Source organism: Labrus bergylta, chromosome 15 (assembly GCF_963930695.1).
Source record: "Labrus bergylta chromosome 15, fLabBer1.1, whole genome shotgun sequence".
Taxonomy (NCBI): domain Eukaryota; kingdom Metazoa; phylum Chordata; class Actinopteri; order Labriformes; family Labridae; genus Labrus; species Labrus bergylta.
In genome coordinates this window covers 14,731,371-14,757,267 of record NC_089209.1, presented here as the reverse complement: position 1 = coordinate 14,757,267, position 25,897 = coordinate 14,731,371, and the positions used below count along the sequence as shown (strand labels likewise).

Sequence of the window (25,897 nt, the reverse complement as noted above, 5' to 3'; positions counted from 1 at the left end):
TTATACGAAATATAATTCTTCAACTGTGAAAAAAGTCTTCATAGCTACAACCTCTCACAACTATGACCCTGCCTTTATTAAATAATATATTTTTAAAATATATGCAATTTCTGTATTTATTTTTCATCAATTCATCGGTCTCAAACTTAGTACAGTCGGGATGAAGTGTGGGGTTCATTGAACCACAGTGACCCTGCACGTTTACACGTTTTCTTGCTTTATGGCTATATGGCGCCCTCTGTTGACGATTATAATTAATTTTCATTTATTTTTGTACGTTTATTTTTAGAAATTAATTTAAAAAAAACATGCAAACAAAACAAACAAGAATGACAGCATACTTTATGTATGTACGATTTTTCTTTTTTCATTCTGATCTAGTCCATCTTCGAAAAAGGATGTAGGATGAAGTGAAAAACCGTACCCAGTTCTACCCCTTTTTGTCTTTTAAGCTTTCTAAATTAATCCATGGCCGAAGCTTTCAAAATAAAGTCAAATAATACAGCTAAGACGCTAAGTTTAATTTCACAAAACATTTTAAAAGCGACTATTTACAATTAAAAAAACATTGTTGTTACATATTGCTATCAGGCACTTTTTTTGGAAACCCAACTCGACTTCCGTCAAGCTGTTTAAGGACCCCAGGATGTCCATGCTTGCTGAACGTGAGTACATTTCTTGTTTTTATTTTCTAAATATTTCCTGTTAATATTAAACATTAGCGCGTGGATTTGTGTGTATTGGCTTCGCAAAAGAACCCCACGACCATCTGTTCAGAGACTTTCTCCTGAAAACATCCAGAAATGTGTACTTTTTAAAGTCTTCGCTCAGCTAGCAGTAGCATTGTCATTAGCTCTGGCAGTCGGTAAACACGTGTCGTTGCTGTCTTTGACTTGACAGGAGTTTACTTCTACCTTCCTGTTTTGCCCAAAATGTCAGAATATATTTTATCCAATGACAGTCTCCTTTCATAAACTATTGTAAGATTAGATGAACTGAAGTTGGACTGTAAAAACAATGGCTCAATATTTACAGGCTCAACTCTTCAAAAAAGAGAAACAGACTAGTGTGGGCATATCCAGGTTTGTCTCCTGTGCTTCGTGGTTCCTGTTGTGTGTTTACATCCAAATGACAAGCTACTGTGGTTATTATTTAGGCCTTTTTATGTATCAAACTAATATACTTTGTGTGTCGGGTCTGCTGACTATTTCACCACATTTTAATAAACAGCATTTGACTATTAAACTGGTGACAACCAAGTGATTAACAATAAACGTATTGAGTTCGGCCTTGTTGTTTCCCAGCTCATACATTTTAACAGCTTACATTGAGTCAGTAAAGAAAAAAGGGAAAAGTGCATCAGCCTTTTGACTGGGCCTGTTTACCTGCTGTAATTGTTCTGTAGTCTACCTGAGGGTGGCATCAGAGTGAGTGAATCAGTCACCTGTAGATATTTGGCTGTTTAGAATAAGATATGATGGTTAAAGTTCCATTCAAGTTTTTGCTGTGTAGATATTAAGTAATGATTTTGAGACACATTCTCGTGTAGTTTTGGTAGAGACATTTAAAAGTTGGAGAAATGTACATATTCTGGGGTGTATGTTTATAACTGTATACACACACTGCCCTCAGAGGAACATGTGGTCCTTGTAACACTGTTTGGAGATAAGATGTTCAGAAAATACAGCATAGAATTGTTTCACTTCTCCAAGTGTTCAAGTTTCACCACCAAAACTCCACAGTGCACCGTTAAGATTGGCGTGCTTATTTATTTATTTATTTTAGATCATAGCTGTGATAAAATGGTTGGTTCCTATAAGTAGAGGCAGGATTATCTTTGTGGCTACTAAAAATAACAATGGAGACCGAAAACTTGATAAGAGAGGGCTGCCCTTATACTTTACTGATTGGGTTATGACAGCTTAAGTGAATTGCTGTGAAAACCAAAAGGCAGACATTTAAGCCCCATTAAGTTAAAAAAAAAAGAAGAAATGATCATCCACCGCTGTATTCCACTTTGGAGTCATATGTCAACTTGTTAAAAATCACCCAAATATTGCCGTTTGTACAACTTCTAGCCGAGAAATATTATTAATGGATAAGTTTCACAAGAATATTAGACTTTAAATGATCTGTATTTAATAACCGAATTGCAGGCTAAATCTGATATCTGTGTCTGCACAGAAGACCTTGAGTAAACCACTGCAACACATATAAATGTAATGTTACTGTTTTGTAACGACCCTGCTGCTCTCTCTCAGCCAAGAGGAAACAAAAGTGGTCTGTGGACCCCAGGAACAGCGCCTGGAGCAAGGATGACTCCAAGTTTGGCCAAAAGATGCTGGAGCGTATGGGGTGGTCAAAGGGCAAGGTAAGGGTTGAACCTCATCTCTTGATATCCCAATAATCCATGATCCACATCTGTGTCATGTTGTGTTTTCTCTTTTCATATTCAGGGCCTTGGAAGAAGTGAGCAAGGCTCCACTGACCACATCAAAGTGAAAGTTAAAAACAATAACTATGGTCTTGGAACTAGTGCCAGCTATGAGGTGAGCGCACATCCCTATCAGATAATTAGTTTTGATTTATTTCCCAAAAAGAACATTTAAAACTCAAGATGATTGTTAGTACGTATTTTCATGGATTCATTCATCTTGATAATTTTGTGGACATATTTTTTTTAATTGTGTCAACCGTTTTAGGGTAATTCTACTTTTGGGTCTGTGAAGCTGTAACCTTATATGGTGAAACATGTCAATTGTAGCAGATCTATGTTTGGATAGGAGCCAACCATATGTTGTCAGCAACTGTTTGCTAGACAGAGAGTCTACATCTGATACGTATACAAATCAGTGTCATGTCATCTTTATTGTTTTATAGTGATGTACCCAAATGGGAAGGAATTTGTGGGCTGTACCTTCTAGCAGAATATAAGCCACACTGTGTGATGAAGACTTTGCCATTTTGCCAATGATTGTCAATGATTGTGTGATCTTGGTCAGCATGGGTCAGCGATGGTCTGCACTTTGTCAGCCATGTGTGTTGTGTTTCTGTGTTGTCTGACCATGGCTGAATAAATCTAAGATGATCCACAGTCTGTTTCACGATTTCATCATTGTTCATCTACGACAGAAATAACCCCCACCTAACAATGATCAACAAAGTTATTATTTACAAACATCAGTTATTTGTAGATGTTGCCCATATTTGTGTCGGCTGTTAGGCGACAAGTTGTTTCACAATTTTGTTGTTAAAAGAATGATAGAAATATAAATTTGGGGGGCATTTGGAAAAAGGTAATTAAATAACTAAAAAATACAAATCTGTTATAATGAGCCTGAGAACTTAAGTCGACTTACACCTTCATCCAAAACCTCAGGTTGAAAGTTTCACAGCGGCCCTTCAAATTTATCTCTATATATATTTCTTCTATATAAGCGTCCTTGGGTTTCTATATAAATCCAGGTTAATATTATTATTCTAAAATTGACTGAGACTTGAAAAAGATGTCATTATCAAACAGATGTGTTCTTCAGTTCTGTTGAGATGTGATGTGTTGACAGGATAACTGGATTGCCCACCAAGATGATTTCAATGAGCTCCTCGCTCAGCTGAACAACTGCCATGGTCAAAACAACACCACTGGTATGTACAGACATTTGTTCTGTGTGTCTTTTACACTGTTCCAAACATGTTAAGACAAATGTGTTATCTTTTATAGAGTGGTATTGTGTCCTTTAAACAGTATCACAACAAACCAACCATAACGCTAATATTAAAGAAAATATCTTCATTGTGAAATTTGACCACCAAGCTTCAGCATTGTGTGAACTGCCACAGTACTGCACTTCATCAAAGTGCAGCGTTCTCTGGTTGGTTGATTCTTCTATTGGTCAGTAGAGGGGGCTGCACTGCAACGTTCAGATTCAGCGGCTGTCATGCAATAAGCATCTTCATTAACGCTGGCCTCATAGAAATCGGTTATATCTGAGTCTGTAAAGAGGTGTGAAGCATCTTATATTTGTAACTAAGTGACCAATTTTCATTTCTAATTCCACTTCCTTCATCAGTTAAAGAGCCGCCATCAGAGGAGCAGAAAGGATTCAGCCTGGAAGCAAAGTCCAAAACATCCAAAAAGAGGGTCCATTACATGAAGTTCACTAAAGGTGGGTTTATGTTTTTGGCAGCCAAAAGTTCTTAATAGCGAATAAAATTGGCCGAGCGTGGCGATAATCACGCGCATTGTGCTTTTGCTTTTCCCTTTTTTCCCCGTTTAAAAACAGAAAACAACACAGACGACACGGGGCAGGGGATTTAATTTTTGCAAGGTTCAGGGTTACAAAGAAAGACATGCTTCAAGAGTATAAGATGCAAATTATATTGCAAATGATAAAATTCAAATCCATTTAAGCAATCACCATGCATGGTAATATTCTAACATATAACCAACTGCATACAGCTCTGGTATTAGAAGAAGAGGAAATCTCTTTCTAACGTGTGTCCATGTGTTTGAATGACCTTGTGTCAGGATATGTCTGTATTTATTATGCTAGGCACCTTATGCATGAACAGCTCACGCATGGGCCTTCTTCTTTTGAAGTGTTGAGCCTTTCATACAGTACGAGCAGACGGACGAACGGACAGCCTCCGTATGAGTGTTTGGATCAGAAGACAGATGCTGATCAGAGGATCTGTCAGCCTGTGCTGGGTCACACGGCTGGGTCAGTTGACCCGGTCAGTGCCAGGGCAGGTTATTAATAACTCTCCCTTCTACTTTCATTACTTCTTTAGACGTCAGGAAGCTGAGATTTGCTGGTCAAGGCCAAAACCCTGATAACGGAGGAGGAATTTAGTGTTCAGGACCACTGGATCCAGATGAATAACCAAAAAGCTCATATTTTACTGCTGATTTGCTGTAGTTTAGAAGCAGTGTAGTTGAGTGATTAAAAGCACACATTTGATAGTTAGAGTATTTATAAGTCATCTGGCTTATATTAGACTTGAATTTCATCCTTTTGGACTTGCCGTGCATAGCTTAATACATTTATTTAAATGTATTACTAATACAGCATTTGGAAAGTCGTTTTCTTTTGTTTGTTTTTTTTAAAGAAAGTTTTGCAGCTTCATAAATGATTAACATGTGTCTAAGTAGTAAATCCATAATAGATTTTGTGTTGGGGTTCAAATGTACCTCTTGAAGCCTGCATACATGGGAAAATCATCAAGTCTCAACTTTTGCCTCACCTGGAACAGACTTCGACATTTTTACGTCATTCAATAGCAACTTCCCTTTTCCTGTTTGGGGCATCTGGCATGTCCATTTACTGGCCCCCCCAAAAATAACACCTCCCAGTGGCTGTGCGACCCATTAGATGAGCCTTTCTGATAACAGTGTCCTCGGGCTCTACCCCAGCTCCTCTCACTCTGTTTTTGTGAGCTTAAATTGGCAGGAGCCAGAAAGAGACACAGTCCCTGATGGATGAGACACACCTCACTACGCACTTAAGACACAAAGTATAGACATGAGGGGTGTGATGATAACTCCTTACAACTTCAGTATAACAGCACATTTTTGCCCAAGTTAAAACTTTCTTTTGGCTGCGTTACAGATCATTTAACTGCTTTTATTTTAGATGTAAATCACTCTTAACTTTGTTTGATATTGTCGTCAGGAACTTTTACTACAATTGCTTTGGAAAGTTGGATTTGTTTGCCTGCAAAGGAGTTTTGTAAAGTTAATTAATAATTGTAGATTTTTTTGCTTTAAACTTACTGAGGATAAATCACCCAGGGGCTGCTGTGGATCAGTGGCATAGTTAGGTGTCTCTATTAGTACAGTTTTCTTTGCAGTGAATTTGTCAAAATGTGTCAAAGTCCTTGAGTGAATCATAATTCTGACCGTGTTTTTGGGCATCCCAATAGTGACACGAACTGACATGAATAGCTACACCTCATCTTGGACTGCTCCGTCCTTGAATATCTAACAGCATTTCCTAACAGCACATTGTGAGCGTCAGCGTCAAAATCAGCCCGTGTGATCATGCACGATGTGATACAATATTTAACGGTCATGTGCTGTTAGGACCGGTGTAACAACACCGCTCCCTTTGTCCAACAAACAGCCTCATCACCCCTTAAAAACTGCGGCACAAAATCCCTTCTTGAGTCATTTCAGCAGCCATGTTGTCTGGTGTACATCTGTGAAAGTACTGTATGTGTGTGTTGACTGGGAACTTGAGCCTTGTTTGCCCTCTTTGCATTTGGACCTCTTGTACCTCTTGGGTCGTGAACTAATAAGATCTTATCCGACCGGACTTTAAGTTCTAATCCATTTGAACAGATCCCTTCCATTATCACCAGCAGCTGCTTAAAGGTCAGGGGCAGCTAGGAAGAGGGTAGCATCTGATGCTAATGCTGTTTGCTGCTTTAGAGTATATGCTATCCACCTTTTCTCTCTTTTTTTCCAGACTGTTTAAGATGATAGAGGGGCAGTTTGAGGGAGATTCAGGCGGCAATGTTTTCACTGGAATATAATCTTAGGACAGTGTGTGATGGTGTAGATTTGTTTATTTAACAGTCTTTGGCAACATGACACCCCTATAACCAGTTTGTCTTCTCGTTGTCACGCAGCAGAGGCTATGCTGGCACTTCTTGTCTTAACTTCATTGGAAACCTAAGAATCATTGCTCCGCCTGCCTTCAGTTTTTTGACAGGCTTTATCTTTGCAAACTGTCAGCTCTGAAATATTTTAATTTGGAAAATGTTTGGGTGTTTTTGAAAGTGGTGGGCAAAACAAGAATTTTTTTTTTTTTCTCAACAATTTTTTTCATCTTCTCCTTCTGTTGACATTGCCTTTCTGCGTCCAGCTTGTGGTCTGGATTGACATGGGCAACCGAGGAGTTACCTGGAAACATGTATCCTGCCACGCCTGTTTGCAGGCTGCCACTGGCTGCTTGGAAGCAGGCTTCCCTCCCTGTGAAGCTGTTGCCAAGTTAAGGTTTAGTAATAGATTTAGTGTTGCTAAGCTCGTTACATGAGAGTTTAAACAAGTCAGTTACTCCTCTCATAACGCTGGATGTGAAGAGTGCAGACAAAGGTGAACCTTACAGTCCTGCAGTAAACAAACTTGTTTAATTTATGTGCCAGATATTGCAAGAGGCTTTAGAATTGAATGATTTGACTGGGTTTTAACTGGTTATTAGCTCTGAGCATTTTTGCTTGAATAGTGGTCAAGTCAATATCAATATCCTCATGGACTGATTGTTTAATTGTCATTAATATCAGCTACATTGAAATATTGCGTCAGGATTCATGGCCACGGGAGCATTTAAAGAACCTTTGAAGCATCTCAGGTCCTCCTTGTTACTCTCCTGCTTCTTTTTAATCAATATCCCGTTCATGCCGGCTCCCTCACTGCCAGCGCTGAGGATTGATGGCCTTTGTTTGTGGGGAAAGGCACCGAAATCTCCGCTGCATAGGTCCGGAGCCCACAGCATAAACCAGTAACCCAGTTTTAATTGCTGCCGCTATCTATCACCTGTCACTGAAACAAGGGTGGCTGATGCAGAATTTAACCACAGCTCCGTCTGATGCTATGTGTGGTTGGCTTTGGTGAGGCTTTTAGAGAATCTTCTATATTTAAGTAAAGAATTTGAGAAATAATAACATTTATTTTGTTTTCAAATTTAAATGTGATATCTATTAATATGTGTATGTCCTTGGAAACCAGCGTGTATTCACTAACACTTTCCACCACATGTTAGGCTCATGGTGTCCAGACACCTTTTGAAGGGTTATGGGAAAAGTGGTGTTAGGCTCCCTTTTATCACAACCCTGGTTTTTGCACTTTCACCCGAAGGCCTGAGAATTCTGACAGGTACTTCCTCTCACAAACAGAGGAAAGGTTAGTTCGGACATAATTTTACATTTGACCTTAAGTTCACTGCTTAACAAACACCACAACCACCTCCCCCCCTATTTGTTTAAATTTTCAACATACTTTCTTGGTTTATTTCTTAGACCTGCCTGTGCAGCGACTTTCAAAGCCAAGAGCAGGGAAGATAGAGGTTTAAAAGCAATAAATAACCAAATGTTATCAGAGCCGCGCTGAAGGAAGAGGATGCAGCTGTACGAACAGGACCCAGGCTCGAGACGGGCCACTGTGTGCTTCAAGAGTCTTTGAGGCCGGCTAGAAAATGGGAATCCGGAGGCGTGGCGTGGCAGACCTTTTAGTCCGTTTATTTGTCTTTGCCGTTTTATCCTAGGAGCAAGACACAAACCTCCCTTTTCTTTTACTCCATACACCTTCACCCCTTATCCTCTACCCCAACACACACACACTGACACACAAACATACGCAGACATGCAATACACACACACACACACACACACACACACACACACACACACACACACACACACACACACACACACACACACACACACACACACACACACACACACACACAGACAGACATAGTAATGCTTTCAACTGAAGCTATAACAGGATTCCTGGTCAAAACATTTCTCCATAAGTTGTGTTTATATAAAATTGACTGTAGTTATTTTATTTCTTGTGTTGGACAATGATTGTTTTGAAAACGGTGCCTTGGAATAATTTTTGGTCACTTTCTGGTAAATTTTCAAAAGAAAAACAGCCATTAGTGCGACAAAGTAATGACTCTTTGTTTGGTGGATTTCTGTTTTTATTTGATCTTTTTTGAATGAGCATTTATTTCACTTGGTTGTCGTTATTGCTTGGTTTTAAAAATAATGTTTTGTTTTGTTTTGGTTTTGTTTTGTTTGCCTCTTTTAGGAAAGGATCTGTCCTCCCGTACAGAAACAGACCTTAACTGTATCTTTGGGAAGAGAGGAAGATCTGCCAAAGAGCAAGAGCAGGTATGAGACTTCTAGTTTCTTTACATCATCAATCAAAAAAAAAATCTTCTTTTCAAATTTTCATGAGCCAAACAGCTTATACGTTTCCTAAATTAAAAAAGAAAAACAAATGGAAATTTGACATACGGTATGTAGCTCACGCTTCATTACTTTGTTTTGCTGGCCATAAATTATAGTCCTAAAAAAATACGGAGACGGATCAAAAGATCCTGATATCATCCAAAATGAAAAGTAGGCATGTAAAAAAAATAAACACAAGGAGACAATTGATTTAATGTCTAAACGACAAAACAGATTGCACATAGGTTAGGAAGGACAGGATGAAAAGCCTTAAAGTGAAACTAATCTCCATATTTCCAGAGTTTTCACTTCATAGACAGAATCTTTGTTGATCCTTGTTTCACAGTCAGATTTTATAATCACACTCACTGTTCTCTAGGACCTTCTAGTCTAGTAATATATTATCACGAGTAAAACAAATATCCATCATACCAAATCAGGGTGGATATTCAGTGAAACATTGCTTTGATAGACTGAGTTAAAGGCCGGTGATCTGTAATCACCCAGTCAATGTCAAGTTTGCGCAGGGGTGGAGGCGACACTCCTCTGGCCAGGTGGTTTGAGCTTATCGCCCTTGTGGTAGTAATTAAGGATGACCACTGGTGCTGACGCCTCCATCAGTGACTGCAGTATCATGTGACCCAGTTGCTCCTACAGGGCTCCTACAGTCCTGAACAGCCTGTGGCCTTAGATTAGCCATGTCACAGCGTGCAGCCTTGACAACGCCAACAGGCCACTGTCAGTGGGAAGAGCACCTAAATCCAGTTAAAGGATTTGCACTCTTACCCTTTCCTCCTCTCTTTGCACTTCTTCTCTGCTGTTCCGGTGTCTTGGAGCGCACACGTCAGGTAGTTGGGATGCCACCGGGCATTATTAAGGGCAAATCCAAATTGGGGTGAGATGTGCAGAAACTTGATATGATGACACATGCAGTTAAGTTCTCCTTTTTCGCTTTTGGCATCAGTGGTCGGTCACTTCAAACGGCAATGTGCCATTTGGCGGTATACTGCCTCTCATGCTTTTGTAGCTTACAGGCCCAGGCAGGTGCAAGCTGTATTTCAGATCAACCTAGTTCTTTTGCTTACTTATCCTAAACAAAACCTTCCAAAGTCAAAGTACGTGTATTAAGTCACTGCATTTTATTTGCTTTTGCAATAAGATGTGGGGCGTGTGGATGGGATCGATTCATACAACCAATTGTTGTAAATCAGGTGAAATACTGTCAAATACGGAGAATCATTTATCCTTAACATCTACTTTGGAATTATGTAGACATCAAAATAAAATAAATGAAACACTAGACGTATAATATTACAATTTAAAACACCTCCTTTTATATAACGGTTGTTTTTGGTGTCACAAGTTTTGTCGATTCCACACAGATCCGGCAGGACAGTGATAAATGCAGCGTCTGGACTTGGAGACACAGAAAAACCTCTTGCTGGCTTCCTCGGTTTATCTCGAGCATTAAGCTTGAAGGAATTGGCATCTTGAAATCCATAAATTGCGCGAAAAAAAACCCTTCTCTATACCCCCCAAAGGTGCTGAGCCATAACATCACAATGGCTACTGCTGCTTCCCAGCTGATTAACATTGGAAATGCAGGCAATACACACCATCATTTTCTCCCTAATCGTTTGGTTATGGGTTGTTATTTTTCAGCCAGGAGGGACACCATTGAGCGTATCGAAAACACTGAACACAATCACAATGGCTTCCCATGAGGCCTTGTGCTGAAGCCCAGCATCATCTAAGGTTGCCGGGAAGAGGTAAAGAGGGTGATGGACCAATCAAGCTCTAGGCATTGTGCAGGATCTCCTGTGAGTGTGTGTGTGTGACACTGGCACTGACCCTCTGTGCACCCTGAACTGTGCTTACCGTATAGTTATAGCACAATCACACTTAACAAGATGCACACATGCAATCATCTCAATACCCCAAAGAGCTGTATTCTTAACCAGGGGCTAGATCTACATTGGGGGCTTTTACATGGGTGTACACATGTCCCGTTATCACATATCTGCATCCTGACAAGGTTAGGCCGGGAGACTTGACCAAATCTGGAGCGGTTCCTCCTGAACCGCCCTCCTTCCCACTCATGAATCTTCCACCACCCACTGCTGTCTCTCCAGCCTCCCTTCCACTGGTCCCCCTCTGCTGGGGTTTTCCTTCCTCAGCAGTGATGTGCTTCCTGCTCGCCTCTTATCGCTGCTCACAACGCTCCCTGAAACCCAGACAGGCAGAAAACACACACACACAAACACACACACACACTCATACTTCTGTCCTACATGCCTCTTTGCATCAAAGGCATCTCTAGATGGTAAAGAGCATATCAGTACATGTGAAATATTATCAACCCCCTAATTATATGCCATTTAATCTCACCCATTGTTGTGTTTTACCTGAATTAGTGTCCTGTGTAGACCTCTTTTCCAAACTTCAGCTTTGTTGCAGGTGGAGATTCCAACGGGTAAACATAATATAGGGTACATCATTTACACAAGAATGTCTTGAGTTGAAACTTAAATCTATGACAGCTTTGAATATCTTTGTTTCATATCAATATAAAGAATCCAACCACTATTAAGCAGTAAACGCAAACAAGCTTATTTTAAAAAACATTTTTAGATTTTAATCAAAGTTGGGGTTTTGTAAAAGTTAAGCCAAGATAAGACAGAGGGATCTGAGAAAACGCTTTTCCTTCAGTCCAGCTCGTCAAAGCAACTAGAAGCTCCCGTAGCTTACAAAGATGCATCTATACTCAGGAGTGACATAACTAACCTAAGCCTAGCCACAACCTCTCTATGTGTAACAACAACCTCTGTCACAGGGCTGTGCTGAATCACTGTACATCATAAGTTTACATGGTTTAGAAACAGCACTACACCTGATATTCACTATAAGGAGTTAAATTAGGAAAAAAAACATGCAACCTACTGAGTGAGAAGCAGGGACGATGGTTATGCACTGAAACAGGAACAGCTCCTGATGATCTAAGAGGCATGAGGAAAAGCGTAGAGTAAGAGTAAGACCCTGAAAAACAATGTACAATTATCTTTAAAAAGCACTAAATACTGAGTGAGTCACAAATGTATCACACGTAGGGTTAGTTGTCTTTCAAGTAAAATATTCCACGATAGGAGTTAAGAGTATTGTTCCTGCAAATGTAGTTGAACCCTTTCTGGCGATCTTGTACTTCAGTACATGTTGGATACAATCAAAGGAGAGAAAATAAGCACCTTGACTATCTGTGCTACTTGGCAACAATATAGCATATTGGCCGTAGATGTTCTGCCATTTAGTCGTGTTTTATTGCTAATGCTCAATACACGTTTAAGATCATATTCATCATATTCAATCTTGAAATTATAAATTCCATGCTCTGCTCGTGATTGACCGATTATTATTTAATTATTAAAAAAAGAAAATCAAAGCGTTCATTTTACAACTCCTTCCGTTTTTCCTCTATAATGCAGAAAAGTAACAGCATTTACATCCATTATGTATTACTTTCGATATGCACACATAAACATCTTTCGTGTGTCTTCTCTATTAGGTACACCTGTTCATCCTCGTGCTATCTAGTTCCATCAACTTAATATAATGCTGACCAGTTCAATACCACAATTACCTTTGTCCTCAGTATTAAGCATGTTTTTGTATTTCCATCTATGTCAACAAAACACAACATTATAAAGTATTTTACAGTAGGATATCATTTGAAATGTTGTATTTTATTGCTGTAGATATTTCTGGTGAACTTAATAAAGTGTAATGAATCGATAAATCCTCCCTACACATACTGGCTAGTAAGTTTTAACAGTAGTGTTATGATTGTTAAATACTGAACATTATCTACAGACAAATAAATGACCACCATTTCACCTCCAACCTCAATCCACCTCACCCTGTCTCCACCTGAAAATGTATGCTTCAAACCATTATTTACACTCCCTGACCAGTGGTGGTTATCAGGTGGTAGTGGAGCACCTGTCCATCTATACGGCTCTCTGTTATCCATCACCCATCCCACGCTCTCACCCCCCTCTCCGTCTCCGGCCTCCTCCTGTGCCCCTCGACACAATTACTCACAGCATGACAAACGACAGGCCCTCTCAGCCGACATATCAAAAAGCCCCGGCCACTTCTAAATGAAGGCACTTTGGCAGCCCCGTGCTCCCTGTGCTTATCGGCGGGCGAGCAGTGCCCCTGGCCGTCCTGCGTCCCCCCTCTCCTCCCCCTGCTCCTCCACCACCGTGCCCTCCTCTGGGGGTTTAGTTAGGGGAGCCACATGGAGGGCCAGCCCGGCTTGATTTATCTACCTTGCCCCTCTGCCCGGCCACTCAGGCAGGCTGAAAGAGCCGACGAGGCTCCAACGGGCCTCTGCTCGAAAGCTCGGCATTAGCTGAAATAAACCATTCTGCCGCCCAGTGAAAAATGTCCTCTGATTGGCTAATTAATCAGTCAAAGGGGAGCGACGCGGCTTGTGACTTGAGGGACCCAAGCGGGCGACCGCAGAGGGCCTGCTGATAAATAGACTCCCCGCCGATTCATACATCAACAAAAGTTAGTCATTTTTTAAAGCTGCTAGCTCCGATGAAAGGTGGAAACAAACCGTAGCTGTATTTCTCCACCTATGTTTCCTTCTACATTCCTTTTTGGTCTGTTAGTGTAATTTAAAGAAGACACAATTCTTTTGTACCCTTTTTTCAATTTCTAAAGGTCCATTGTAAAACAGTTTTCCTGATCTTAGTCTTGTCTTATCTTAGTGCTGATATTATGACTATTATATTAATCAGGGTGAATGTTAAATAATAAGAAGAAAAATCTTAAATATTTCTTTTTTTTCATTTTGTTTCAGAAACCTGTTTTGTAAAAACTCAGGAATAAATTTCCTATTCATTTTACCTCAGCTTAATGCCATCACTTTTTTCATTTTACCCATTCAGCTTTTTAATCAGCACTATAAAATATTTTAATGTCTTATACCAGTTTAGTTTCAGAGCTGATTCAAGGGTATGACGACTTGACAGTTTGAAACATCAATCTCTTAGAATATTTACCTGTTCATTAGTTCTTTACTCCTTTAAGCTGTCGGGGAAGAAAAATGGTTGAGTATAATTTGAAACGAGGATTGTTTTGACATCTGAACCCTCCAGTCAGACGGTCGGTATGGCGCACCCTTCTCCCGGGTCAGCATGACCCCAGCGGCCTCTCCCACTCCCACTCGTACTCGGGCACAAAGAGCCGAGGATGAGGCTTCATCGGATGGCACCTGTTGCGAATGTTTCCTGCCCACGCGTCAGCCGCATGAAGGATCGCACGTCAGCGGGGGGCTCCCCCGGTACTATCATCTAAGGAATATGGGACAGGGGCAGTGCGGGTTGGGGGCTCTAGCGATTTACAGATGCGTCTACAAAGGGCTGTGAGCCGATGGGCAGAGTTGAGCGGTGGACTTTGCTTACAGCGCAGAAGCAAAATGTTTTTGAAAAAAATACAATTTTCTGCAACTTTAGAATACATTTCACAGGTTGATACTGAGGCCTGTGAACAGAGAAGTCAGTTAGTGTCAGTGATCAAAAAACCATGCGGTAATGTGGATAAGGCTAACAATTGTAACATTTTACCGGTCTTAAGTTGCTATAATCATGTAGGAATAGATTTTGATGCTCTTAGGGGTGGAAATCAATTAGATGTAAATTGTTTCCTTGTAAGATCAGGAACAAGATTCAGTCCTGTTAAAACACTAACAGGATTTTCTTTACTCACAGCTAAGTTCCGTTGCATTGTATAACTAACAATATAATTAGATAAGATTAATACAGCACCAAGGAGAACCAGAGAATGACTCTTTGGCTGAGTTGTCCATCAACTCACAGGGTTGATCTGTTGACAGGTGATGCTAGTGGAGACGTGCGTTGTTGCAGTGTGGATTGCACTCTGTATCCATGCAGGCCGCTGAGTTTATTGTTAAGCTGAAGAGCTGTATTTCGTTCTCAGATAACATCTAATTGCCTCAAGTAAAAGCTCTTCTTTTCTTAAGCACGTTTGTTGACAGGCCCTTTTGCTTCTACCGCCGAAAATAACAAGACCCGCCAACTTACCCCCCCCCTCCTCCCGCTGAAGACGCTTGCACCACACGTCTACCACCTACCTCCCTGGCAGTTGTGTAGGCTGCTCCCTCCCCGCTATGCCAGCTCGCTGACATTTACAGATTAGCGCAGGACAAAAAAGAAAAAAGAGGGCGTCCGTCTCTTAGTTACTGGCCTAAAGTAGAATACATGGGGCCGGGATAATTACCGCCCGCTGAAGCTAACCGCCCAAAGATTTCAAGCCTCTCGGCTGTTTATGGCCACAGCCTCCTGTTTAATCACTGACTCTTTAATCTAATAAATCACAGCTGGGGAAAATAATCACTGTTTCTCCCCCTTTGTGGGGTTATGTGGGAGTCGCCCTCTGCTCTTGAGGGGGGCATTGTCGGCAAACGTTAGCAATGTTGAACAAGCACAGGGCCGTCACGCTGCATGCATAATGTTGTCTTCATTTGCTACTCATGATAAACGTTCCTGCATCTGGAACAAAGTGTAATTTTTCAAAACCTATTTTTTTGTATTTTGTCTGAACTACACACAAAGTCTGCCTTTAGCAAAACTAGTGCTTCGGGTAAGCTTTCATGTGTAACTGAAATGTGCTTGTAGAACATCATTTTATACTTTTTGACTTTGTTACTCTTTGTAATTATTATTTCTTTAGAGGACAAAGATAAATGTAGTTTTCTTCAGAGACAGGGACATTACTTTCAAAATATTGATAGTCAACCGAAGGGTTTGCTTATTTACTAGGGAATAAGGTATCCACCTGTTTTTCTGTCCACCCACATCATGCTCATGAAGGATGGGGTGCTGGACTCATGTGCTCATCAGGGAGAGACAGCTGGCTAATCAGTGCCTGATCCATAGACCCGGAGTATCGCCAAATTTATTATTGTGGCAGGACAATGAGGGCACACTCATGCAATTACAGGCCCAACCGATATTGGCTGAAATTATCGAAAAAGGAAAACGGCAAATAATGCGAACGGGCAGTTTTTTAAGAAAATTAATGAGCAACTGCAGCTTTGTCAAATGCTAATTAACATGTTAGGTAAAAGGAGGTGACTTTATACCTTCTGAATAATTAATCAATAAGACATAACTCATAGTATTAACCAGTTTTATTTACTTAAAGTATACTTCCTAACCACTCTCATCCAGTTTTGCAGTATAACCAGATACCTTTTTTTTTTTTTTTTTTTATGATTTCTCCAATATACTGCAAACTATCAAGCACACTAGGAACAGATCTGTATGTCCTATATCCTGTTTTATCAGTGCATCAGGGAAGTGGTTACAAAGATATTCACTTTTTGTTGCACATTTTGCACATCTTCTGTGTTTGTAATTACAAATGGATTATGTGCGGTTAGGGATTGCTGGATTGGTGACGCTATAAATTGAGGTCACACTTATCAAGTGTGTTCTTAATTTCTTCATATATCTGTTATTGTCAGTGACTCAGTCCACAGGTTTATTGTTTGTCTTTCATGTAGAAAATCACGACTAATGCGCATTAGGAATTTCTGGATGCCTTGGGATTCCTTTTTTTTCTCTAACCTTAAAACACCCAACAATGAATGATCGGGTTTTGATGTGAATCAGGGAACAGAATATATCCTAATATTTTGAAAAGACATAAACAACGATTCTTTGATTTCGAACCAGAGGGGGCCCACATATTGGCCTTCAATATGGAAAATAAAACATACAAGGAATTTCCTGTGCCAATCTGCAGAGCGGGACAAAGGCCAATCCAGATATAAAAAAAGCATTTTTTAACTCGACACGTCATCTAATATTCTTAAGCTACAGATGTCTAGTTGCACATCAAAGTATGTATGTAAAACAATTCATCCGACCAATCAGTGTTCTAGGTCGTTTAACATCACATTTTACTATCAGATCAGCACACTTCTGACCACAACAGATATAAAAAAAAAAAAAAAAAACAGATAATAACTGGTAAAATCATCAACTTTTGTGGATGGAAAACTGAAAATGTACTTTTCTCTGTAAGTCGAGTCAAAAGCGTATTAAGACAGCTTTTTAAAATCACTTTGACAATCTAAATTGCTTTGTCGTGACTCCGTGTGCTCTGACCCCAGACAGCCATGGAAATATTAAACAGAGTTCAGTAATTGACATTTAAAGTCTGCTGCTCAGTGCTCTTAATTGAGTTGTGAAGAGAGGAGCGGCCGGCAGTCTCAACAAGTGGTGCAAACTGAGCTGTTAAAAAGATGTTCTTATCACAATAGATCTACACTTGTGCACATCTCTAGTGAGAATATACACATCTTAAGAGGCAACTACCAAAGGGTGGTATTTACATAATGCAGATCAATTCAGCTCTGTCGAAAACCTTAAATTAAAGACTTACAATGTAGGGAGGCCTACTGTTGCATACTTTAGTACTTCATTGGATTCCAGTAAAAACAAATGGATGGATTGGGCTCAGTATTAGCAGAGGCGTAGACTTGGTTAACACATTTAAAAAAAAAAAGGCAATCATATAAGAATTGGACAAATAGTTGAGGCATTAAGTTTATTTTCTTGCTCCATAAAGGTTCACGATCTACTAAGCAGTCAGTACATTAAGTGGAAATCATGAGCATTCCTGCTAATCTTGTGTCAGAAAAGTTTCACATGCACTCAGGCGAACCTTTCCCATCATCTCTCTGCTGGCTCGATTGACTCTCCTCCTGAATGTGTTGGCCTCGGTATCTAGGCACCTTGGCACACGTCTTCCTGTTGGCTTTCCGTTGGCCACATTAGCAGGGACAGATAGAACTGGAGTGTCTTGAAGGAGGCGGCCTGTTGAATGTCTTCCCACCCTCTTCTTTTCTCTGGGACCCTCTGAGGGCCCTCCCTGTGTTCCCTGCCCAGCCCCGGCCCCCGCCAGGGGAGAACGCAGAGCAGGAAGGGCCCGATAGCCAGCCAGACCGCTCCTCCGCTGAAGGAGCCTTATCTCAAAACTGCACGCAGCGCACTGAGCGCATCCTTTTCCTGGGGTTCTGGGTCCAGGAGGAGGAGGAGGAGGAGGAGGAGGAGGAGTAGACATGGCTAGATATAGGTGTGTTCTTCAACCCCTCTGTGTTTTAGCCTGGGACTGCCTTTGCAATCACTATTGAATTGTTCCAGCAATTATGTAAGCTGATTTTATCGATTATAAATTGGTCTTCTGCATATATGGCTGAAAGATTAATTTTTTAATATAGAAAAACTTTAAAGTTCGGTTTGGAATTCATAATACCTTATTAAACCAAAAAACCACCGTATTGATCTTTTTTTTATTTAAAGTCTTATGATCCTATACACCATGAGCTATACACCTAACCAGTTTTTTATGTTAAAGTCCTGACAAAATGTAACCTAAGTAATCTTTTTTCACTGCTAGGCTTTGTACGTCCAGCTATTTTAAGGAAGTGATGTGACTATTAATTAGGAATGTAGATAAATAATTTATCAATTTTAACGATTAAACAGGATTTCCTACGCACAACCAACCTAGGTTCTCAATTGCAGGAACGATTATTAAACAAATAATCCGCTGCACACTGAAAATGACTTTCCTGTGAAAGTAATTGTTATTTCATAGTTTATTTAGTGTTGAATACAATACACAAACATAACTGTGATCTCACAGCTGTGTTCTCATAAGTTCATTAAGATATGATATGATAAGTATACATTTGGAAAGGCTTACATTTAGATATATCCCAACTTATCAAATGACTCTTTTTGTGACTCTTGTATTGTTACAATTATATAAAAAATCATCTTGAAGCTTGAGTACGGATACACTTATTTCATGGGCACTTAGAAAATGAAGACTGGTGAAAAACAGTCCAGATAAAATCAAACATCTTGATGTGGGAACAAGATCTGAAACATGAGTTGTTTCTTGGCTACATGTTGCCCCCTCAACACTCGCAAACAAAAATCTCCAGGGCTGCCAGAAATGCTAACCGGACCTGTAGGGTTTTATCTATGTATTCTGTGTGTGTGTGTGTGTGTGTGTGTGTGTGTGTGTGTGTGTGTGTAAGAGCACCTGTGTTTTTGTGTGTCCAGCCTTTGCTCTGCACAGCACTTTCCCTCCTGTTGGATCAGGGTCTAATGGAGATCCCCAGGCAGTGAGGACAACTCACACACCAACTTTGAGCCATCCCCTTGATGGAGGAGATGTTTCTCTCTCAGTCACTTCTCTCTCTCTCTCTCTCTCTCTCTCTCTCTCTCTCTCTCTCTCTCTCTCTCTCTCTCTCTCGCTCGCCCACCCTCTCTCCCTCTCCTGAGAGTAATTTCACAGGCAGCTCTAAAGTGGCCCCCAGCCATCTTCCCAAATCCCAGTTACACGTTGTTTGGCACTGTCAGCTCTAAGCCCCATCTCCTCTCTCCCAAGAAGCATAGAGGATGCAATTGTGCAGTAACAGGGAGTATAGATTTTCTTTGGGAAGTTGAAAAGTTTTCTTTAATGGCACCTCACTTGAAGGGGTCGTATCCCCTCTTGTTAGAAGCTAGGGTTCCTTCTAGTCAAGGTCTTTCTGCTTTGTCATTTAGCCTCAATCAGGTGCTCTAGGCCTGCGTACATCATATTACATCGTTATTGATATTTAGGTATTTTTTCTTAAAATTTGGTACAATTACATGGTACAAATAGCTGTCTTCAGTGGCACTCACTATATGGGCTGAGCTGACCCTCATCTCCTGTGGATAAAACAGTTACTACACAGATTTCCCTGCCATCTTGACTGGCCGCATCACTACCTTATGACATGTATGTGTGAATGTATAATTATCCAATTGTGATATTATCATAGTGGGCCAAGCAGTGTGTATTGATTGGTATTGGATCATATGTTACTGTATTTTGAGATATCTTGCCATTCCCAACCCTACTTATTTTAATACTAATACCTTTAATTTTTTATCGCACTTTTATTGACAAGGTTACAAGATTAAAAAGCTTAACATAAAAGAGAAAGCCAACTAAACAATACTCACTGACATGTATAATTGTAAGCCCACAAACAGAGAATTTGAAACTGGGGTGTATTTGCTGAGCAATCATTTTGAACAATACAAATCAATATATAAGTCAACTAAACAATGGATGTTTCCCTTATGGAAATATATTGACTGTGAAGAGCTTAAGACTAATAACTTGTAGGATTTAAACTGAAGCTGCTTCTTAAACAGAAATGACATTTTTACGATTTATAGATCTATATAAATATATAAATATCTGTATAAAAAGGAAATGTAAGCCCCCATGGATACCCTGCTCATTTGTAGGTCCATATTTCAGATTATCAGATCCCTTAAAACCCATTTGGATGTACAGCCACATAATTTCCCCAGCCCATCAGTTAACTTATCCGTCTCAATCCTGATGAGGTTCAAGCACTGTAATCTGAATTTAAAGGCTCAAAGGTCAAACTATAAGAAGAGCTGACACCACCCTTTGTCTTCAGTTCATCTCTAATCCTTGTGGTTTAAAAAAATGCCGTCCACTTCCCCATCTGAGGTAACCTGCAGAGCGACAGTATTGTTTAGTGCGATCCTCAGGAGGAGCTTCTGTATTCTTCTGGACGAATCATTATGCATTGAGTAGGCCATTAGGAAAATGAAGACGAATGGTTCGCAGGGCTGAGGTGACAAATAGTTTGTGCTGTAGAGGTAAAATGTAGACGGTGTTGTAATTCTCAGATGTAAAGTTTGCTCGGTTTAATAATGTAGGCTAAAGGTTGTAGATAGTAGTTTGTGGCACGTATTTTCCCAGAATTACCAAAACACATTTACACTATTAATCTCTCCGTCTTTTTCATCATCTTCTTCTTTCGCTAATTCGGTTGAATTTGACGTAAACTTCTAGTATACGCACACGCCATGCAGCTTGAAGAAGAAAACCGCCAACAACCCTCAAAGTCCAGTTCGTTTGGCTACCTTGATCGTTTCTTCAGCCGGTACAGGGAAACTAGGCCCTGAATGCACCCTAACACAGCGAGAGGGGGGGAAAAAAAGGACTAGTTAAGTAATTTTGTTTTCTAGCGGAAAAAAGGAGAAGCCAACTTGCTTTACATAGAAATATTTGTCCCCAGAATAGATGTTGAACAAAACGTTGTACTTTTCGTGGTTGCTTGGTTTTTGTTGTTTTTTTTGAGGGTGAAAAGCCTGTTTGAAACAAGATGACAGGTGAAACACAAGAAGTCTGCATTAGCTCAGAATAACAGAGCTCACACATATCGTGGATTGTCAGGAGAGGAAAGATGCCTGAAAGATGTTCAAGGTGTCACTGGGTAATACCGACCAAATCTAAAGAAAGGGATGTTATGTTTAAACATCCACTGACGGCTCATCAGAAAACTGTGTTTCTGTTCTTAATCAAATAATAGTTTCCATGCTTTCCTTTAAAATCTCAATGATTAAAGTGCAAAAAATGTTATGTATTTAAAATAGGCACAGTGCCTATTAATGAATATAACCATGTTACTATGCCAAATTACAGCCATAGACTCATTTCCATCTGTGGTCCCTTGACCCCTAACCCTTGACAAGTTGGTGGTAAAATGATATCATGATTTATGTCCAAAAAGATTAATCCAGTTAGTTAAGCCAAGGTTAAGATCTTCCACTTACTTTATACCAGTGGTTCTCAAACTGTTTAGACTGTGTACCACCTCCGAAAATATTTGGCTCTCCAAGTACCACCATTATGGTAGACGTTAAAATACACTGTAGGCCTATTTCAACACACATTTCATGCAAGAGGCAAATTAATTCATAAAAAGAATATTGTTTATTATTGACTGCTGGCAGCCACACTGTAGGACTACTAAGGGCCAGCGCTAGAACTGGCAACACTGACATTTGCCCAAATCAAAAAAAGTGCAGCACAATAAAAATGACAACTTTATACCAACAACCTGTTTGAGAATATTTAGTCTCCAGTGTTTCCCACACAAAGACGACACCTGGCCCCAAGTATATTTCCGACCTGTTCTTATTTAATTTTTCATTTATTCATAACATTGCTGTGTGAGCGCGCGCGAGAGAGAGAGAGAGCAGGCTCCGTGCATCCAGAGCCTCTGTATTATAAGTCTCTGCGTTCAACATAGCAAAACACCCTTTGAAAAAAAATCCTTCTGGACTCCTGTGCATAGTTAAGACACAGCAAAATAGTGCAGAATCACATCAGCTTCAGAGCAAGAGAGAGAGAGAGGGTGAGCGACTGTCCTTACACTCTTGTAAATGCATCACAACGGAAGCATCGCCTGGCTCCGTTTTAAAAATGTTAATGTACAGCTGCTTGCCACCGTTTCTGTGCTGATCTCCAATAAATAACAGAATATCTGTTAATGTAGTCCTACAGCTGCTTTCTCTTGATTCAGTACTGAACTCCTATAAATAAAGGAATATTGAGTGGCACTTTTCAAAACAGGCGGCGTACTCCTGGTGTTTATGTCTGTGCTCACACAAGCATAAAATTGAGAAGATTAAAGTTGTTTGTTGCAAAAACTAGATTAATTTAGAGGGGGAAACACATTTGATATAAATACAACCCAATAGATACAAGCCAGATAAGACAAAAAAAAAAATGGCGTTTTATGCTGAATGTTTTTTTTTTTTTTTTTTTTTTAATATTGTGGAGATTTCTTTGCGTACCACAACAGGGAGCCTGCGTACCACCGGTGGTACGCGTGCCATAGTTTGAGAACCACTGCTTCATACTATTGTCGTGTAGAAACTGTTCATTTCTTATTTTATTTAATTGAACCTTTATTTAACCAGGAGAGAAACTTGATGAGATTAAAAACTATTTTTCAAGAGTGTCCTGGTCAAGACAGGCAGCAGCACAATATACAGAGCCACATAACACACAAATACATGCAGCTTTTAAACCACACAACTGCTTCAGACATTGGATTTGAATATTCACAATTAGTTGAATTATTATAAGTAACTACCATGAAATGTTTTGAATAAACATGAAAAATAGAATCACAAATATAAGATAATTATTAGAATTTACTCCTCTTTTGTTGATCTGTCAGCACATTTGATTTAACATTGTTGAAGGTGGTTGGACAAAAAGACATCATCAGACACTATTGTCTAACACTTGGATGTGTTACTACTGAGGGGCTTTTAAATAGTGGTGGCTGTTAAGGAGATGACAGTTCAAGGACACACAGCTGGATGTGCGTAGCGACATTTTGTGTTAAGAAGAGGATGATAAATGTCAGATGTATGTCTTGTTTTAAGTCGATCCTTTAACACCTATTGTCACATCAGCATCCTATTTTGGGCTCTTTTCACTCACCTAAAATCTGCCTGCTTAATCTCTGTGTTGATTGATGGTCACTTAAAACCCCTCTGTCCACTATTGTGTCTATTTCTGTGTAGATTCTCTAAATGCGGCATGGCATCCTGACTCCTCTTGTTTTGTTTTTTTTGATCTAGGAGAACAGCAGTGATTCTCAGAGCGAGACAGAGAAGACAGTCACTCTTGCTCCTTCTGAACTGGATACGGAGTCCATCACCAAGACCTTGACCAGCACCCTCACCATGCAGGAGTACTTTGCTCAGAGAATGGCTCAGCTGAAAAAGGCTCGAGGACAGGCCCAGAATACAGAACCTTTAGAAACTGAAGAGGCTAACGAAACGTCAAGTCCTTCTGATGAACCAGATCCCATCCTGGCCAGCAATGATGACTCAGAAGAGCCCAAGAAGAAGAAGAAGAAGAAGAAGAAGAAGAAGAGCAAAAAGTCATCGGATGAGTTGGAGGTGGAGGTAGAAAACGTTTTGACTCCCATCGTTATAGAAGACGATGAGGACCAGGAGCATCCAGTGAAAAGGAAGAAGAGCAAAAAGTCATCGGATGAGTTGGAGGTGGAGGTAGAAAACGTTTTGCCTCCCATCGTTATAGAAGACGATGAGGACCAAGAGCAGGAGCATCCAGTGAAAAGGAAGAAGAGGAAATTGGTAGAAAGCGAAGAAGCTAAAAATGAGACCTGTAGTGCCCCATCTCTTGTAGAACAGAACTGTGAGGAGCTGCCTCTGGCCAAGAAGAAGAAAAAGCATCAAAAACACAGTAAAGATAGTGAGCTAACAAACGGACACGCACAAACTGAGGATGAACCTGTAGAGTCTGTCACTGTTCACAAAAAGAAGAAGAAACACAGAGAGGACGTGGACAGTGTAGTAATAGAAAACAACGAGGAGCTTGTAGAGAAGAAATCCAAAAAGGACAAGAAAAAGAAAAAGAAACATCAAGAATAGGAGGATAATAATAAGTCGGCAGTTTCACCAGTCCTTCAGGCTTCAGACAAATAACTCATCTTCATGGAGTTATTGGCTTTAATATCAAAATAAAAGGTCTCATGTATATAATAGTTAATTCATATGCTACAGTGAGGAGAAAAGGGAGGTCAGACATTTGATTACATAAAAACTTGAATCTATCCTGTGAAGTTGTTGTTTTGGTAGTACGGCGAGAAAGGTAATATTCAAAATGTATTCTTCATGTTAACATGGTGAACAAAGGTTTTGATGATAAGTCCTTGATTGGTTGATTTGGGCATGGGGAGTGAATGGTTACAGTAAAATAGATTCTTTGATTTATGTTCAGTACAACCACAAGTAATTGTGTCCTCTTGGATGCAACACTGTTGCACTGTATTATAAAATACCTGGACCTAAAGAGTTTGACATTTCCTGTATTACTCAGAGTTATATGAGAAGATCAATCCTACTCAGATGTCTGAACTGTTAATATGAAGTTCAGACATGGTACATAACTTTCCACTGGAAAGAAAAAAAATCATTTTAATAACTGTTTAATGTTCAGATAAAAAACAAAACCTAATGTAATAATCAGAGCTAAGTCTGAAGTCTTCCAGTATCCAGGTTACATGCTAAGCTAAATGTACCAGCTGCTGGTTGCTGGCTTCAAACTCTGCATACATACGAGAGGTTTTGATCGAACATTCAACTCAAGGCCAGACTCCATGTACTTTCAACCTGTTAGATACTTTACTTTCCCTCGTTGTGACTCCAAAGTGTCTAAAATGTATAAATGTATTAAAGGTGTCATCAAAAGATGACATTTATCTTTAAATGATCCTGTTTATCCATCAAGTTTTCAGCTGGCTGAATGAGAGCCGGCATGTGTCTGTCATATAACTTCATTGCTTAATTGGCACAAATTGCTAAATTCTTAAATACTAAAAAACAATCAAGTAAATCTTTTTTATGTATTGCAGTTTCTTTCCAAACATGTTTCCCATCACAATCATGCATCAGCATTCTGTTTATTTAAACCAGATATTTTACTTTTATTAACGCATCAAAGTAACTCCATGTCAATTTTGATTGGCTGAAAAAAGACGCTCAGAAAATGTGTCTTCTCTTCCATGATGTGTGTCTCGACAAAACTGAACAGAAGCAATTTGATGGTTGGCATATAATCTGAAATAAGATGACATCTGTATGAGCTGTAGGATAACAAATGTTGACAATTTAACGGATGCAAAAACATTTTTTAAATAAATCAGATAGTGTTGCAGGAATGTTTTGTTTGTTGTGTTTTTTCTTCATACGTCAGGTGACATGTTTGAAGAGATATTTGAAGGGTTGAGAACAGTGATCCCTTTATGAGATCTCATCAACTAAAAATGACGACAGTCACCCTTTCCATTACCAAATGTTGTTCACGACGTTACAGGATTTTTTTCTCTGATGCGAGAGATGAACTTCTAACAAGCCGGTCTAGTTCAGCGAAGACGGTTTGTGTAGTGAGTCAAAGGAGGAAAAGGGAAACTACAGCTGTACAGTGTCACACGTCA

At 39.9% G+C, this 25,897-nt stretch overlaps 1 protein-coding gene across 1 annotated transcript; it reads left to right on the top strand.

Annotated features, from left to right (window-relative positions):
• Window positions 1–612: 612 nt before the first annotated feature.
• Window positions 613–25,621, top strand: pinx1 (PIN2 (TERF1) interacting telomerase inhibitor 1). The gene is made up of 7 exons (XM_020638874.3): window positions 613–665; window positions 2,262–2,371; window positions 2,457–2,549; window positions 3,564–3,645; window positions 4,071–4,166; window positions 8,816–8,898; window positions 23,514–25,621. The coding sequence occupies exons 1-7, from the start codon at window positions 647–649 to the stop codon at window positions 24,330–24,332; spliced, it is 1,302 nt and encodes a 433-aa protein (XP_020494530.2). The 5' UTR covers window positions 613–646; the 3' UTR covers window positions 24,333–25,621.
• The last annotated feature ends 276 nt before the right edge of the window (window positions 25,622–25,897 follow it).

Excerpts from the sequence above, each read along its gene's own strand:
- pinx1 (XM_020638874.3), top strand. Across the intron at positions 2,372-2,456 it reads TGGGGTGGTCAAAGGGCAAG|GGCCTTGGAAGAAGTGAGCA; the intron begins GTAAGGGTTGAA and ends TTTCATATTCAG. Across the intron at positions 8,899-23,513 it reads CTGCCAAAGAGCAAGAGCAG|GAGAACAGCAGTGATTCTCA; the intron begins GTATGAGACTTC and ends TTTTTGATCTAG.